General features: G+C 37.4%; 1 protein-coding gene across 4 annotated transcripts; it reads right to left on the bottom strand.

Annotated features, from left to right (window-relative positions):
- Nucleotides 1-7,470: 7,470 nt before the first annotated feature.
- On the bottom strand, nucleotides 7,471-10,312 carry LOC108617374 (cytochrome P450 CYP12A2-like). Of its 4 annotated transcripts, none has more exons than XM_018013162.2 (5): nucleotides 9,801-10,312; nucleotides 9,335-9,629; nucleotides 8,766-9,223; nucleotides 8,240-8,678; nucleotides 7,471-8,177 (listed from the first exon to the last, which is right to left on the bottom strand). In XM_018013162.2, exons 2-5 carry the CDS (start codon nucleotides 9,434-9,436, stop codon nucleotides 7,572-7,574), a joined length of 1,605 nt encoding a protein of 534 aa, XP_017868651.1. In that variant the 5' UTR covers nucleotides 9,437-9,629; nucleotides 9,801-10,312; the 3' UTR covers nucleotides 7,471-7,571. The 4 variants fall into 4 exon arrangements, with proteins under 4 accessions (XP_017868651.1, XP_089326662.1, XP_089326661.1 ...); XM_089470536.1 differs by having other exon boundaries at nucleotides 9,335-9,741; nucleotides 9,863-10,312; XM_089470535.1 differs by having other exon boundaries at nucleotides 9,863-10,312.
- Between the last annotated feature and the right edge of the window lie 5,457 nt (nucleotides 10,313-15,769).

Raw genomic sequence — 15,769 nt, 5'->3', positions numbered from 1 at the left:
ATATATTTCATCCCGATTTGATTTTGATTTAATATCATGGGCGATTTTTTCGTAGTTTCGCATCGCGACAAAGTATATAGCTTTTCCCAAGATATTAACATTATAATGGTTAGTGCTTGAATAATTTCAACTCATATTTTCGATACATCATTCAAAAAGAAATTAATAGCTTTGTTGAAAAATATGTATTAGTTGTCAAGGTGTAATCTACAACATGAACTTGTCTCTTGAGGGAATCTCTGCAACTCCGCCTCTCTCTACCAATAATTATTTGCCAACAAACTTGTAGAAAAATAAAAATACATACCTCTCAGAATCCAAGTTTTAGATGTGCGAACTTATGCTGAAACAGCTCGTTCATTTTGATATATTCTTTTGAGATAGTAGGAATATTAATAATTTATTCAAATGGCTAACAGATTTTTGTAATTTATATTTACTGCCAAGTTGGGTCATATAAATGTACCTGGTTATCAACTTTGACATGTCGTTTCTAGATACAGGGTATTTATGGGTGCATCAATCAACTGGGCAGCAAGATGTGATTTTTTGCTGCTATTGCTCTGTGCGTCGGGTACTTTTTTACGCGCAACTTTTACAAGTGGTTGCTATGTGGTGGAGGGGGGGGGGGGGGGGGGGGGGGGCGGGGCGGCGGGGCGGCGACAGGTTGTCAGTTGTAGCTGCCTACAAGTTAATTATGCGCCGTGCGCTTTGCTGCTTGCTTCCGGTTTGGCTGACGCCACTTCCGATGCGTCCAAGGAAATTAAAAATGTCGCTGAGGAAGAAGGAGGAGGAAAACCAAAAATAAAAATTAAAAAAAAAAGAGGAAACGAAACTGCTTGTACGGCCCGTTAATTAAACGGCGCAACAACTACCCATAATGTGAAATGTCCAACAGAATTCGGTTGGCGATTCCACTTGTTCCTGCCACGCCCAATTCGCCCACTGCGCGCTTGGCCGGCTGTGCCAATGCAGGCGCCATTTTTTAATCAATTAAAAATGCCACTTATATATTTTTTCATGCTGCACTGTGCTGTTGCACTCTGTTGCACTCTGTTGCAGTTGTCGCCAGTCACCGGCAGCCGACGAGCTGCTCGCCACACTTGCTGCAAGCAATTATCGAAAATTTAATTAAAGCGCAAAGTGTGTGTGTGTGTGTGTTGCCTTTGTGTGTGTGTGTGTGTAGCCTATATTAATGTTAACGCTTTAATGCATCATTAAGCGGCGCCAACGTTTGCTTGGTTCGGTCAACACTCAAGCCGCCAAAAGGCAACCAAAAAAGAGAGAAAACAAAAACAAAGACAATTTTGTAAAATTAAATATCTTCGATACGGAAAATATATTTAACGTCATGAGATAGCAGCAAAGAAAACATGTTATAGGCATACGATTCAAGTTAAAATATGTATTTAAAAAATGCAACATTAATGATCATGAAATGAATCTAATTCTATTTTTTTTAATCTCTAATTTCACTATGAGAAGAATTTAATTGAGTCTATATTTTGGCTTATATCTTACTTATATTTTAAAAGTCTTATTTAACATTTTGAAATAGTAAGCTAGAGAGAGAGAGTGAGAGATAGAGAACGTAGGTAATATTGCTGAGTGAGAAAGAGAACACTATATATGTCATTATGATGCTGGGGCAAAAATATAAAACTGGTGATCCTAAGCCCCTTCTTAAAGAATATAGTCAACATGCTGGGTGTACTCAAATAATAGAAAAATATACATTTTTCTCATATATCTTAAATTATAATCTTAAAACACTTTCTGTCACTTGAGTTCCTGCTTTACATTTAAAGCTGCAGCTGATTGATGACAGTTTTATATTCTACATATTAGCCAACTATAGATGTGATGGTTCACCATTTATACTATCATTAGGTTAGACAAATTAGTTTCATTTCTATTGACACCCGCTACTAAAAGCCCAGATATTATATATAACAGATATTATATATAAATAAACATCGAAAATAAAGACATTGAAAGATGCTACGACTCGTACAATATTTTATGAATATAAATATTTTGCTGCTGAAAAGGTAATTAATTTAGTAAACGATGATTGATTATCATCAAATAAATAGATTCGTAAGATTGCATATCAAGTGAATAATATCTTATAGCTCCTTTTATTATTTTAACTAAATGTAATATAACCCTATATTTATTTTTTTAGAAACTGTCTAAGACATGTTTGGTAATATGTAGCTGTAAAAATTGTTCAAATTGGTTTTGAATTTTCAAATATGCGATGATATGTAGATTCGCCAATTCGAAATCAGGAGCTTAAAATCCTTGGCTTGTTGTACGTGAATGTGAAGCCAAACTGGTCAACTAAATGAAATTTCCAAACGGGGAAATTCGCGCATTTGTCAGCAGCTCAGCAGCTTCAGTTGGTGGCGCATGGCTGGGGATGCCCTCGGGTCTGACCAATGCTCCAAATTGAAATGCAAGTTGTCGCCGACGCCTGAGGAATCGACGCGGACGGCGGGGGAGTTTTCTGGCTGGATTGGTTGTCATTGTTGTTGTTGTTGTTGACAAATGCAAAACCATTTGCCAAATAAATAAGCAGCTCAACGAAAATAAATATGCTTTCGCCACGCGCATTTACACTCAATAAAGATGCTGCCTTCAGTGGGGACAGATGGGCGATGCGGGAGTCAAAGGATAAGTCTGGGAATGCCAAGCATAAAAATTGTATTTTAATGCGCGCGCATAAATAACACAAACAGGACACACACACACACGCAGGCACACACACCCGTTGGCATTCACACTCTGGGAGCCACGCTCTGCCATTTTATCAAATGCTGAATCCAAGCTGGAAGCCAAAGTCGCTGTCACTAATTTAGTGGGTTTCCGTGGCAGTGCCGAAAAATCAACAGGAAACAAACACAGCAAACGACGCTGATGATGATGATGATGATGATGTTGATGCTGCTGATGGTGATGGCAACACCGTTTAGTGGCAGTGCCACGCCTCGCTGCACAGGCGGCGTTGACAACATCAGACGGGAAAAAAATTAACCATTCGCCGAGTGGGACATGAAGTATACGAAATGCCCTTTCATTCATAAATAGCTTTACTCTTACTATCGATCAGTTGTAGAAGCTTAATAGTATCGATAGCTATCGATATGCATACTACAGGTAATTGAAATGGGTCTCTATTAGCAAAGTAGTTAATAAATTCATTTTATTTGTCTATTGATAGGCAATCTTATCCAACGTAATCATGTCTATGAACAGATTTTAGTTTAAAATTCGTATTATAATAGTTAATATTTTGCATGTCATATCATATAATAAACGAAACTTGATTGATTTACTCGCCTCCGATCTCATTAAAATTTTCGTTTCCAATTTGTTAATCAAGACATGAATTTTGTCCTACATATCGCTCAACCGAGCATGCCCAGATTAGTTAGAGTATGCATGAAAAAAAAGATGGCATTGAATGGAATGGAGTGGAAAGTAAGCCGGAACGATATGGGCGCCCAGCATCTTCATCATCAGGCGGCATATGTTGGCATTGGGCCGGAGTTGGCGTTGCCGTTGGTGTTGGTGATGGCGTGAGGTGCTCATCAATAAAATCATCGAGGTCATTAAGTGGATTAACTGCAGCCCATCAGAAGCATGTGGTGCCACAGCACAAAACGCAAAATGCCAAATACGGGCATAGTCGACGAGCGAAGGGAACTCACACAGTTAAACGCACACACACAAACGCACACGCGTGCGCACACACACAGACACACACACACACACAAATACGAACACTAAGAAATGGTCGTCATCTTTGGCTTTTGCTTTACACTTTGCACTTCATAACAGACAATGGATAAGCACCGTGGAAATATTCAATTAGAAAGTGAAGAATGAAATTGAGGAAGAAAATTATAAAATATAATTCATTTATTATTTATTTAAGAATTTTCCTTCTGAAGAACCCAATATATCGGTGCGGTATAGAATAAGATTCGATTAATGAAATACACAATTTATATTTAAAACATATTTTAAGCAGTATGCCTTGAGATATTATATGATAAATATGATTAATTTACCAAATATATTAAGATAGAAAACTATTTTAAGGCAAATCTTTCTTATTAAAAGCAGAGCGGTAAGCCATTTGCAAAATCTTATTATGTAATTTAAAAAAGTCTTTTTCTTTCATAAGTTATATGAACAAAAATTTCCTTAAGATATAATTTTAAGTTGCCTTTTGCAAAGTGTGACAACTTGGAACGAAATTTAAAGCTATTTTCTATAGAAGAAAGCTTCTTTATGTATATAATAATTTAATATGCGTGTATATTTTTTCTGAAGTTAAGCCTAGAAAAGCTTTGTCATACTTCAGCTAAAGGGATAAATGTAAAAGAAATACCTTGGATTGGACAGATTCTCTAGAATAGAACTTCAACTAGATGGGGTGAATTGGGTCTCCAGACAATTTTAAAAGAGAATTAAAGCCCATTGTACCCAGTGTAGCAAAGGCTCTGCTTGTTTGTTCAGCAGCATATCTATATATATGTGTGTGTGTCTGTTTGTGTTAGTGCTATTCAGTCAGCTTTTCTTGCTAGCATCAGAGCAAAAAAGAAGTAGTTGAAAGAGGGCAGAGCGGGCGGCAGTGGCAACGGGCGGCAGCAACGGCTGCTTGTCTTGTCTTGGTTCCTGTTGTTATTGACATGTACGAATTAGGTTAAATTTATTTACTGTCAGTTCAGTGAACTGCAAATGGTTTTAGTTTATTAAATTTAGCCAAAGGAACGGAGTTGGCAATCTGTTTTAAGTTTGTTAAATGCCAAAAAATCAAGATTTAGATTGAGTTGTCAGCGCAAAAATCCATTGAGCTGCACTTAACCCCGCTCTCTCTCTCTCTCTCTCTCTCTCTTACTACCTCTGTCTCTTTCACTCCCCTGGTGTCCTTCTCTGGTTTTCCACTTTTAATTTACATTGAAAAGCAGCTGCAAATTAATTTCAAAGCTTCCGACGTGAGGGCAAAACTCAATTGCGGTTTGATTAATTGTGCTGTACTTGAAACTCAGCGCTTACACACACACACACACACACACACACACACACACACTCATACATAGTCGATCCGGCACTCAAGTTGCATTAATCAGCACAGCTCTGAGCGCTGCTCATTTATTTGCAAAAAGGCAAATGAGGAAAAGCAAAAAATAAAGTACGAAAAAAAAAAAAATGGTAAACGTAAACGTGGATTTTTCAAAACCACTTTGGCAAATCGCAGTCAAAGTTAAGCTGAGAGCAAAAGCGTGGTAAAAAATATAAACAGCAGCAACTATTTTTGACTAGTCGATTCAAAAATACTCTTGCAAAGAAGTTATCTTAGGAGCTCAAGCTCAAATTATAATTGTCTTGACTTAAGCTAAAATAGAGAGGTAACATAAATATGGAAATAAATTAGAATCTGTGAATATCGTTATCTGTAAATAGCTCGAATAGTAGTAATCTCTAAATTTGTAATGCTATTCGAACTAGATTTAGGTTAATAAAGAGACTATTAATTACATGTTGTTGCTACTGCCTGCAAGTCAGAGACAACGAATATACATACAGTGATCCAAGTGTAACAACAATGTAATGAAAAAATCCAAATATTTCCTTTGCTATAGACTTATTATGAATGCAAAGCTAAGCTCAGCGTATATGATAACGGGGTTTCATTTCGTCAAATTAAAGTACTTGCTACATTCTTCTTTGAGCTGTTACCAATCTCTTGAATAAATAATTATACCCACAACTGTAGCCATACACCAAATAAATAAACGCGTCCTTGGTGCATTAAAAGCTTTGGCAAAAAGTTTGTTAAGCAGCAGCGCAAAAAGCGATTGCTCTAGGAATCAATTAAATTGAAATTACGCATACGCCATGTGTGCAAACAGCCACAGAGCAAGAGAAAGAAAGAATGGGACATGGAGTGGGAGAGGGAGAGAAGAATGGGAGGGAGGGTAAGCGGAAGAACATGCTTTCACTTTCTGCTGTTTGAGTTTATTTTGCGCCAAATTGAATTTTTGACTGCCGTTTGCCGACTTTAAATGTGCCAAACGTGACGTTTTCAGTTTTAGCCAACATGACATTCATACAGAGTAGATTTGATTTTATGTTTGCGCCTAATACCCTGCATTAAAGTGAATATGTATTAAGAGAGTCTCAAGAGACTGCTCATTGCATAGCATTGTTATTCAGCATTGTCAACTAATGGATGGAGAGGTAATAAAATGCAGGTATATCGTATATCTTCATATTTTCATAAAATGCCCATATAATCTAGCATTGAATATCTTGAGGAGTGCATTCAATATTTATACTATTTTACACGGCATTAGCTAGCCGTACATTTGGCTCTTGAGGTTTCTTAATTATTTAACCATTTGCAATGATTTATCAACATGAAATTGCAGACAAAAACTAACAAATCGATCAAGTTGAAGTGATTTCGATTGAAATCTGATTCAATTTAAGGCCAACAGCAGAGCTGAACTAATTGCTAATGCATATGGTGTGGCAAATGCAGATGCGGCTCCTGCTGCTGCGACTCCTGCTGCTGCAGCTGGCGTTGCTGATGCTGCAAGTCTCGCTTAAAATATTTATATTTATATTTATATAGTGGGGCCACATGTCGTATGCGCTATTTGCGCCCTCGTATGCTGTCCACAGTGTTTGTTAACCAGTCACTATGTTCGTGTATGTGTGTGTGTGTGTGTGTGCGTGGGCGTGTTTCGGTATGTGTATAATAAACAATAACCAGGAAGACAACAGCAGCGCTGGATTTATGTTGTCGTTTGAACGCTGCCACAACACACACACACACACACATCTCTACTGCCACGCCCCCTCCATTTGCGCCATATGCTATATAAATATATATACAGGCAACAGGCAGCAGGCAGTGTCAGGCAGCAGATGCTGCCGCCCGTTGTGGCCATATGACCGCAACAAAGAGTTAGTTACCACACACACACTCACACATTAAAAATGTTTTTATATATATAAATATTTTCATACACACACAGGAATGAATATGCATGGCATAGAAGGAAAGTGTTGCATATTTTTTAGCGCATTTCGCAACACCTTTGGGGCATGCAACCAACTTTGCAGCTCATAAAGTTATAATTAAGCTGGCCCTAGGCAGACCTCAGACAAAGGCCAAACGCATGAATTGAGCAGGTCAAAGGGCGCCGAGTGCTGGCAGATTTTCCCTTATTAATTATAAACTAAAAAGTGAGCAAAAATAATTCAATTTATGTGAAAAGTGCATTGTGAATATTTTGATATTACTTTGGTTTGGTAAAAGGCCAAAAGAGCAAAAGAACATTTTCTGTGGCTCTCATGTTTCAATGAAAGTTAAGCGAGAAGACATCCTAAGCACATGGGAGTAAGACAACATTCAAATTAATTAACAGAAATAGTGGCGTTGTCGAATACTGGGGCAGCACATATAAATACAGATTTATTTATAAATACAGATTTATTGAACATTCTCAAACATTAGGAACATATCGACTTCCAGAGCTGGGGCAGATTCAATCCTTCAAATCGATAAACTTGAACTGCAACGGAATGCGTGGCGTAGCCAGCTGATAGGCAATGAAGGGCTTTTCCGCCGGATGGTGGAACTCCACTTGGAAGTTCCTAAGCAAACGAGCGACCCCAATTTCCAGCTCCATTTCGGCTATGCGACGACCGATGCAACTGCGCACGCCAAAGCCAAACGGCAAATAGGCAAAGGGATGACTCGGCTTGGTGGCCACCGGGCAGCCGGAGTCAGAGCTGGAGCCCTGTTGCTTTTCCCGCAGCCAGCGCTCCGGCACGAATTCGCCGGGCTGCGAGAAATGTTTACCGTCGCGCCAAAGGTTCAAATGGATCATGGCTACCTCGCAGCCCGCCGGCACATGGTAACCGCTGAGCACCAGCTCCTGGTTGGTTTTGCGTATGTTGCCCGAGATGAGTGGATAGAAGCGTAGGGCCTCCTTGATGCAGGCACGCAGATAGGGCAAGTTCCTCATCGAGTCGACTGTGAGGGGCGTGTTTTTCTCTGGCAAGATGCCAAGAATTTCAGCTCGCAGTTTGGCCTGCTTATCGGGATGCTGGGCGAGGGCTAGCAGAATGGCCGAAAAAGTGCTGGTTGTCTGCAATTAAAGGCCTAGTCTTAGTTAAATGGATTGAATGATAGAGGCATTTACATACGTACCGTATCCACGCCAGCGAAGAGCATGTCCAGCGCAATAATAACAGCATATTTTCGATTGATGGCTAGCAGCTTTTCCAAAACACTTTTCTCTTCTTGGCTCTTGGCCGTTGTGGAGTTCTCGATGCGTTCCATGGCGTCCTGCACTAGTCTATCAGTTAGGGCAAGCGACTCATCTAACACGCTGAGGGCTTCACGCAATTTGGGCGAACTGAACTTGAGCTGGCGCCAGAGTGAGGGCTTTACTTCCAGATCAACGGAGAGTTCAAAGAAACGCTGCAATTGCTGAAAGAAGTGTCTGCCTTCAGGATTGGTATTGTCGATAACCCCCAACTTGCAATCCAGGGCTATTTGACCCACAGATTCCAGAGTCCAGGCGCTAATCTCATCCTTGAAGTTTGCGGGGACCTCAAAAGTTTCAGCATCACGGATTGTTTTAATGCTAAAAGTAAGAAGAGAATTTATGTATTAATTGATTGACAGTTCGCTATAAATAGAATTAAGATTTATGAAGCTATATTAACCATACCGTTCTATAAATTCCTGATTAATGCGATCCAATGAGCTCAAATACTTTTTGACATTCTTGGGATGTATTATAATGGGATTTACAGCCGAACGCAAATTGCCCCACGCCTCGTCTTGAGTTGTAAGTAGACCCGACTCTCGGCCAAAATAGTCACGACGGTGAACATTGCGATAATAGTTTAAGAGCTCGAAACCCTTACGATTGGGCCAAACCCCATCGTTTCGGAAAACCGTTTCGAAGTCATCTGGGTTTTCTGTTACAACTATCGGCGGTTTGCCCAAAAAGCTCTTGATCTTTATAATATTACCGCCACTCTCCTTTAGTAAGTCCCTAGTTATATCATTGAGATCGGCTCCACTGTATTTGCCGCCAGGCATAAAGTTCCACAATGTTTTCAGCACGCTGGTAGACGGCATCTCTTGAAACGGCTTCGCTGACGGCACTGCGCCGTAGTGACGCTTTATAAAAGAAAGCAAAAAAAAAAAATATATTTATATACATATATTATTAATACCTACAAAATCATAAATTGTTTCTATCCACATGCGCAGTGCTGTGCACATACATACCTGCTGCCATTGCTGCGATACTGTTACGGCGCTGCCATGTTTTGTTGTTGCTTGCAAACATTTTATAACAGAATTACTAGCGTGCACTTTAAGCTGCGTCATTTCGCTTGTTTCCGTCTCGTATTATCCGATCTCTTTTTCTCTCTCTTGCTCGTAGTTGTTGCTTTCTTTTTAAACGGCGCTGCGCAGCTTTAATAGCAGAGAGCTTTTGGGCAAGTCGCCGCGTTAGCTGTTCGCCGCATACTGAATTCGCTTTATCATTGACCCCACAAATATGTACATACTTTTATAAATGCTGCAAAGAGAGGAACTTTAATTCAAATGTTTGACAGCATTGCTTGTGCTCTCTCTCTCTCTCTTCTGTTCGCTGGCATGTTGTTATTCTTGTTTGTGCGAGGCTTTTAATTCTAGTTTCGGGCAAATTACGACAAGAGGCAAACAGTTAATTGGCTGTTACATAATTTACCTAATTTCTGGAGCTGCAAAGGAATGTATAGCGTTGGCTTAACAGACTAAATATGTACATACATTGCGGTTTGGATATTGCGACACGCAAATAGGAAAATTCAGTGATCTTCTCTGGCAAAGTATTCGCAGTTTGATCACTTCCATAATTGAGCTACATATAAAATTAGAGTATTGTATAAATAAAGATAAACATGTTATATTTTTATGAGCCGTGGTGAATACGACTGCATTACACACGCCTGCTACATTTGCTGTGTTGCTGTTATAGTGTTTGCTGTTGCTTGTAAACTTTTTATAACGCCATTGCTATCGAATAATTGCAGCTGCGTCACTGTCAGTTGGTTTTTGTTTTCGTTGTGTCTCGCTCACACGCCTTGCGCGCTTCACTCGTTCACTTCTTTTCACTCAGTTTTGTTTACACTTTGCTTTTCTGAGCACTAACAGTTAAGTTAAGTTTGGGATTTTGGGATACTCGCCGCGTCAGCTGCTCGCCGCATACTGAATTCGCTTTGGCACTGACCTCTCAAATATATACATATATTGAGCACGAGAGTCGTAATTGTCGTGACAGCTTCTGGTTATCGCTCTCTTATCGTTTAATGCGACAGTTTGCTGAAATTGCTTTAAAATTGTTTAAGATTCTTTCTGTTAAGAGCTATTTCTTAACAGCTCTCTTATGATCATTCACAGTCGCAATCATGTTTCCAATCTTTATGTACGTCTGTTACCATGACAATGTGTGTAGCGCATGTTGATCTTGATTTAAAACAGAAGCGATATTGATTTTGTTATCGGTCTTAAAGCCACTAAACGAAAGATGCGACTCATTTATTTATTATTATTATTAATGAGTGCATTATTATTTGAGATGGATCTTAAAATGGTTCATATTGTTACTTTAGTTTAACTTTTTACAGTTTTATTTCTGACAGAGCGGTATGAACTGGCTAAACTTCAAACTTACATTTTCACTTGCCTATCAATGTGGACTTTTGCACTCAAATAAAAAATGTTGCTTACTTGTCAACATTTTGCATTTTTAAAATAACGATTTCCCAGTTAGCAAATAAAATCAGAAAATCTCTGCTTGAAAAATATTTGCACAAGTGCAGCAACAATAAATCATGACAAGGATGAATACGTATTGTTGAAGTATGTTGACTAGAAAATACCCTGTATTTAGATACATATTATATTATTATATACAATTAATTAAATATTTTTATATTCAAACTTACATACATGTATTACTATTATGATACGATTTTGTATTATTTTTATTTAAGTTATAAATAAATATTCATTTTAATTAACAGTAATCAGCTATATTTATTGAGAAAAATTTTAAATATTTATGTACCTTCTCGCTGATTGATTACAAATTTTTGATTTGTTGTTTAGTTTAAGCAACTCTTCAGCTTAGTTTCTTTTTCCACTAAGTCATAATAATTATTGCATTGGGTGAGTACGGTATTTACACCTTCCAGAGTCTATTATCCTTTAAAGTATACATAATAATATATCGAAGAACAGAAGTGGATAAATAATAAGAAATGTTATTAGAAAATCTCTATGAAGGTATATGTACAACAATGTATTAACACTCTAGCTCTTATATAGTTATGTATTGTAAGGCGGCTCACCGATCACCGCCTCACAGAGTTGATAGTAATAGTTTATAGGGTGAAAGCAATAATCATAGTTTGTAGTATTTAGGCAGTAGTAATAGTTTGTAGTATGTAAGTAGTAGTAAGTAGTCTTAATTATTGAATTTGAATTTTGATTTGAAAAGGGCGCCAAAGCGCGCTTAGGATATCGGCGATCGGCAGCGCAACCCTGCGTCGAGAGCGCTCGAGTAGAGAGTTGCGTTGCCGACGCCGAGTGGAATTGAGCGGAGATTGAAAAATCGTTTTTTAGTGAGTGAGAGAGCGTTGTAGAGGTTGGACGCATGGGAGTGCGTAAGAGATGACGGCGGAGACCGGGCGTAGACAGACAAGCAGCCAAGAGGATAAAAGAAACGAAAAATTGTCGAAGCTTGAAGTTGGTGGATTAGTTAATAAAGAAGAGTGGATAAGAGTCGGCGAATTCGCGAATATTACAGAGTTCGAGTATCCCAAAAAACGCGCCGAGATATAGCGTCGGTTAGCCGGTATCAACGGTACACATGCAAATTAATCAGCTTGCCTTTGCAAGTTAATAAAAAAAATTATTTTTACATATTGTGAACGTAGTGTTCATTTTTTAAACTCCCAATTCGAGCTGGCTACAAAATTGATCTTATACTGCAAGTCAGCTAATGTTTATGCTAAAGCTTCCCTAAATAAAGCTCACAAGATTGGTTTACGTGATTCTATATCGGAATTGTGGAATTAAGAATTGTTTACATTAAAGCTGGGCTGCTGTCTCAATGAGCTCATGGATACTGCGGGAAATCTTTTGTTTATATTGAAGCTAAAACTGCTTACTCCGTGGGAATAGTGCAAGAATTATTTATGTCTGAGCTGAGTTTGCGTGATAATATAGCTTTGGAAGTTGTTTACATTTATCATAAGATTTACTTAAGATCCTTTTAAAAGAAGAATCGTCTTTGACTCATAACGACTTCACATAAGAAGTTCGATTTGATTGTTTATATCATGTAGCATATCAGAGCTTTGAATATTTTGATCATTTAACGGTTTTGAAAATAAAAATTTAATAGGATTAAAATTGTTCTTTGAACAAAATTGAGAAGCTTTATACCTCATTTTTATACCTTGAACCCATTTTCAATGGGAAATCAGGGTATAATGGTATTGTTAAATGTATGTAACAGGCAGAAGTAGGTGTGGCAGACCCCACAAAGTATATATATTCTTGATCAGGGCGACGAGCTGAGTCGATTTATACCCCCCACCTCTAATTCACCCCCTCATCCTCACTTTTATAAAAGGCGTGCTTCAAATACTAGGGACTTGTGCTTTGGCATGCATATTTATGTTATATTCATAATCTGAAAGTTTCATGAAAATAGTTCATCCACAAAAAAGTTATTAAACATATTATCCCATAGTAACCCAACACCGCATTCAATGCGTGTTTTTGCGTGCGTACGTATGTCTGTGTGTGTGCGTGTATGTGTGCATATGCGAATAATTATTGAAATATCAGTTGCTCGATGGGTTCAGGGGATCTCGTAGTCGAGCAGTCTCGGCTAGAGCTGTCTTACTTGTTTTTATTGCAGACTTCGCAATATGGTATGTATTGTTTTAGAGTTTTGTATAGCTTAGGCCAATAATAATATTTGAGAATTTGTTTGAGATTTTCATCGAAACCTCTATGAGCACGAGCATGTGTTTCCTCTATAATAATTTCTTGGCCGTTTTTGTTTTCGATATCTAAAACGAATTTTCTGGTAAATAAAATTTTATTTGTAAAGGTGGTTTTTAACGTATTTTGAATTACGTATAGGTCTTCAAGACTGCAATGGATTCCTGTAGTTATATTTTTATTGAGTATTTTAATTAAGTCATCTAGTGTATCGTATTCTATAATGTCTTATTTTATTGAATGGGTTATATTTGTCATGGATAGTAAAATTATTTTTTGAAATGAGTAGTTGCTGTTTAAATTGGTTCAGTGGTTTTCTGTTTTCTGGTTTCTGCTGTCGGCTGAATGTATAGTTTCAATAGCAGATGAAGATTCATTGTAAGATGAAGGTTCGCTATCGGGCATTCGATTACTTTTAGTGGAAATGTGGTTTACTACTCAGCAACAACGTTGGTTGACCCAGGTGTATAAAGTATAGTCCTCCACCATACTTTATAAACCTTCATTCCTCAATGAAGGAGTGTCATCTTTTCATTTTTATACTCATTCACGAAAGTGAAATGAGTATATTGGTTTTGTGCAATGTCTTGCTGTCCGTCCGTCTGTCTGATTTATAAAGTGTTATAAGTGTTTTCCCGCCTAGGGGCGGGGCAAATCGGAAAATGCATTTCCAATATACCAGAAGTCATGTAGTTGAAGAGCTAGAAAGCTGAAATTTGGTATGTAGGTTCACATCGGAAACCCAAGATCACGAGCTATGGCGGATATATCTCCACCCATTGGGGGCGTAGCAAATCGGATAAAACTGTATCTCCTAAAGTTGTGAATCTAGAATGCTATAATTTTGCACGTAAGCTGATGTTTTGATTCTGTAAAGATAGGTGAAAATTATATATCTACGCCTACCAGGGGCGTGGCAAATCAGACGCTTCGACGTATATCCGCTCACAGGGGGCGTGGAAAACCGTAAAAGTCAAATCGAGAAAAACTGCATTTTATGCAGTATTAGAGCTAAAATTAGCTGCTAAATTGCTGATGGGATGTGACTTGTACTGGTTATTATTTAATTCGTTAATTACATTGGCTTTGTCGCCATATGCCATAATAGTTTGGTTTATTAGCTGAGTTAATTTTTTGTTAACCAGGTTGTAATATTCAAGAACTCATGAATTACCCTGTTCTAAAGTTTGCATCGGACGCCTGTCACTATATGCAAAATCTAATTTGGCAAGAATCGCCTCAAAGCTAAGTACGGTTCCATGATTTGTTAGAATATCGTTTGCCCTACCAGTGAGTTCGTTTCTAAGTATTGTTAAGGCACCTACGTATCTTCTACTGCCTTATTTATATATTCGCATAGCGCCGCAAGCTTCTTCGCACCAGCTTACATAAGCGTTCAGGTTTCCTGAGAACTCAGATAAAGATTTAATTATTAATTAACGATTCGTCGCATCGAATCGCGTCATTGATTACTGTTGTTTTAAATTCTTGCTCATTATTAGATGATAATGTTTATTGTGATTTTAATTCTGTAATTTGTTCTTGAAGTACTCTAGTTTGGATTGCTATCAATTGAGCTATTATATCTGCTGTTAGATTTGTAGCCATTTTTGAATTATTCGTACTTAATTTTAATTTTCCTAAATTTTTAATGATGTGTGTGTTGTTGGTGGATATATTACTTCCCCATCCCAAAGAAATTAGCCTGTCCTCAGGCAGGATTACTGTTGTTTTAAATTCTTGCTCATTATTAGATGATAATGTTTATTGTGATTTTAATTCTGTAATTTGTTCTTGAAGTACTCTAGTTTGGATTGCTATCAATTGAGCTATTATATCTGCTGTTAGATTTGTAGCCATTTTTGAATTATTCGTACTTAATTTTAATTTTTCTAAATTTTTAATGATGTGTGTGTTGTTGGTGGATATATTACTTCCCCATCCCAAAGAAATTAGCCTGTCCTCAGGCAGGAAATGTCGGGTATAGCTGTGGAGTGGATTCCAATGGTCCAAGAGGAAGGTTTTTGGGGGTTAGTTGTTCTTCTGGTGTCGAATTGTTTGATTTTACAGTTGTTTCATGTCTTATAATAATTCTCTTTGATAGAGACTTACATTGAACAATGATGAATAGTATTAAGCTTATTAGTGTTATTAAAAATGTTGTGGTTGTTATATTATTAAATATCTTATTATCTTTTGTGTTTTCTAAAAACTTTTTGTTTTGTCTGGAGGTATGATATTGGCTCTATTTTTTTTTTTTTGTTTTGTTATATTGTTTGTTACACAAATGCTTTGGGTATAATCTGAAAGTGTATTTACAATTGAAATGTTGTTTATTTGAACGCTACAATCGTATATCTTAATTATGTTATTACCTTGAATATGAATACTATTTTTATTACAATTTTGAGTGATTTTTGTCTTGGGATAATTCTAAGTTAAAATTATGTTTGGTTCTATATAGTTAATTTGGTGTGTTTAAAATGTTTTGTGTATTTTCATTCTGCTGATGTTTGGGTTATTATACTGTTTATACATTCGTTTATTTTTTTTCGTTCTGTGGATTTTACATATGCTATATTATTTAGTGTATAGTAAGTTTCATAGGTGTTTTCTATTAGGGTATTATTTTGTTCATCTGGATAAGGCAAAATCTGA

The sequence above is a fragment of the Drosophila arizonae genome, chromosome 5 (genome assembly GCF_054131065.1).
Source record: "Drosophila arizonae isolate 15081-1271.41 chromosome 5, UAZ_ARI_1.0, whole genome shotgun sequence".
Classification (NCBI taxonomy): Eukaryota; Metazoa; Arthropoda; class Insecta; order Diptera; family Drosophilidae; genus Drosophila; species Drosophila arizonae.
The sequence above is the reverse complement of the archived record's forward strand: the minus strand, read 5'-3'. Positions and strand labels throughout refer to the sequence as shown.

Bases quoted from the DNA above. Each gene is read 5' to 3' on its own strand.
- LOC108617374 (XM_018013162.2), bottom strand. From the start codon at position 9,436: ATGACGCAGCTTAAAGTGCACGCTAGTAATTCTGTTATAAAATGTTTG. The intron at 9,224-9,334 runs GTATGTATGTGC...TCTTTTATAAAG, and splicing joins TATCGCAGCAATGGCAGCAG to CGTCACTACGGCGCAGTGCC. The intron at 8,679-8,765 runs GTATGGTTAATA...TCTTACTTTTAG, and splicing joins AATCAGGAATTTATAGAACG to CATTAAAACAATCCGTGATG.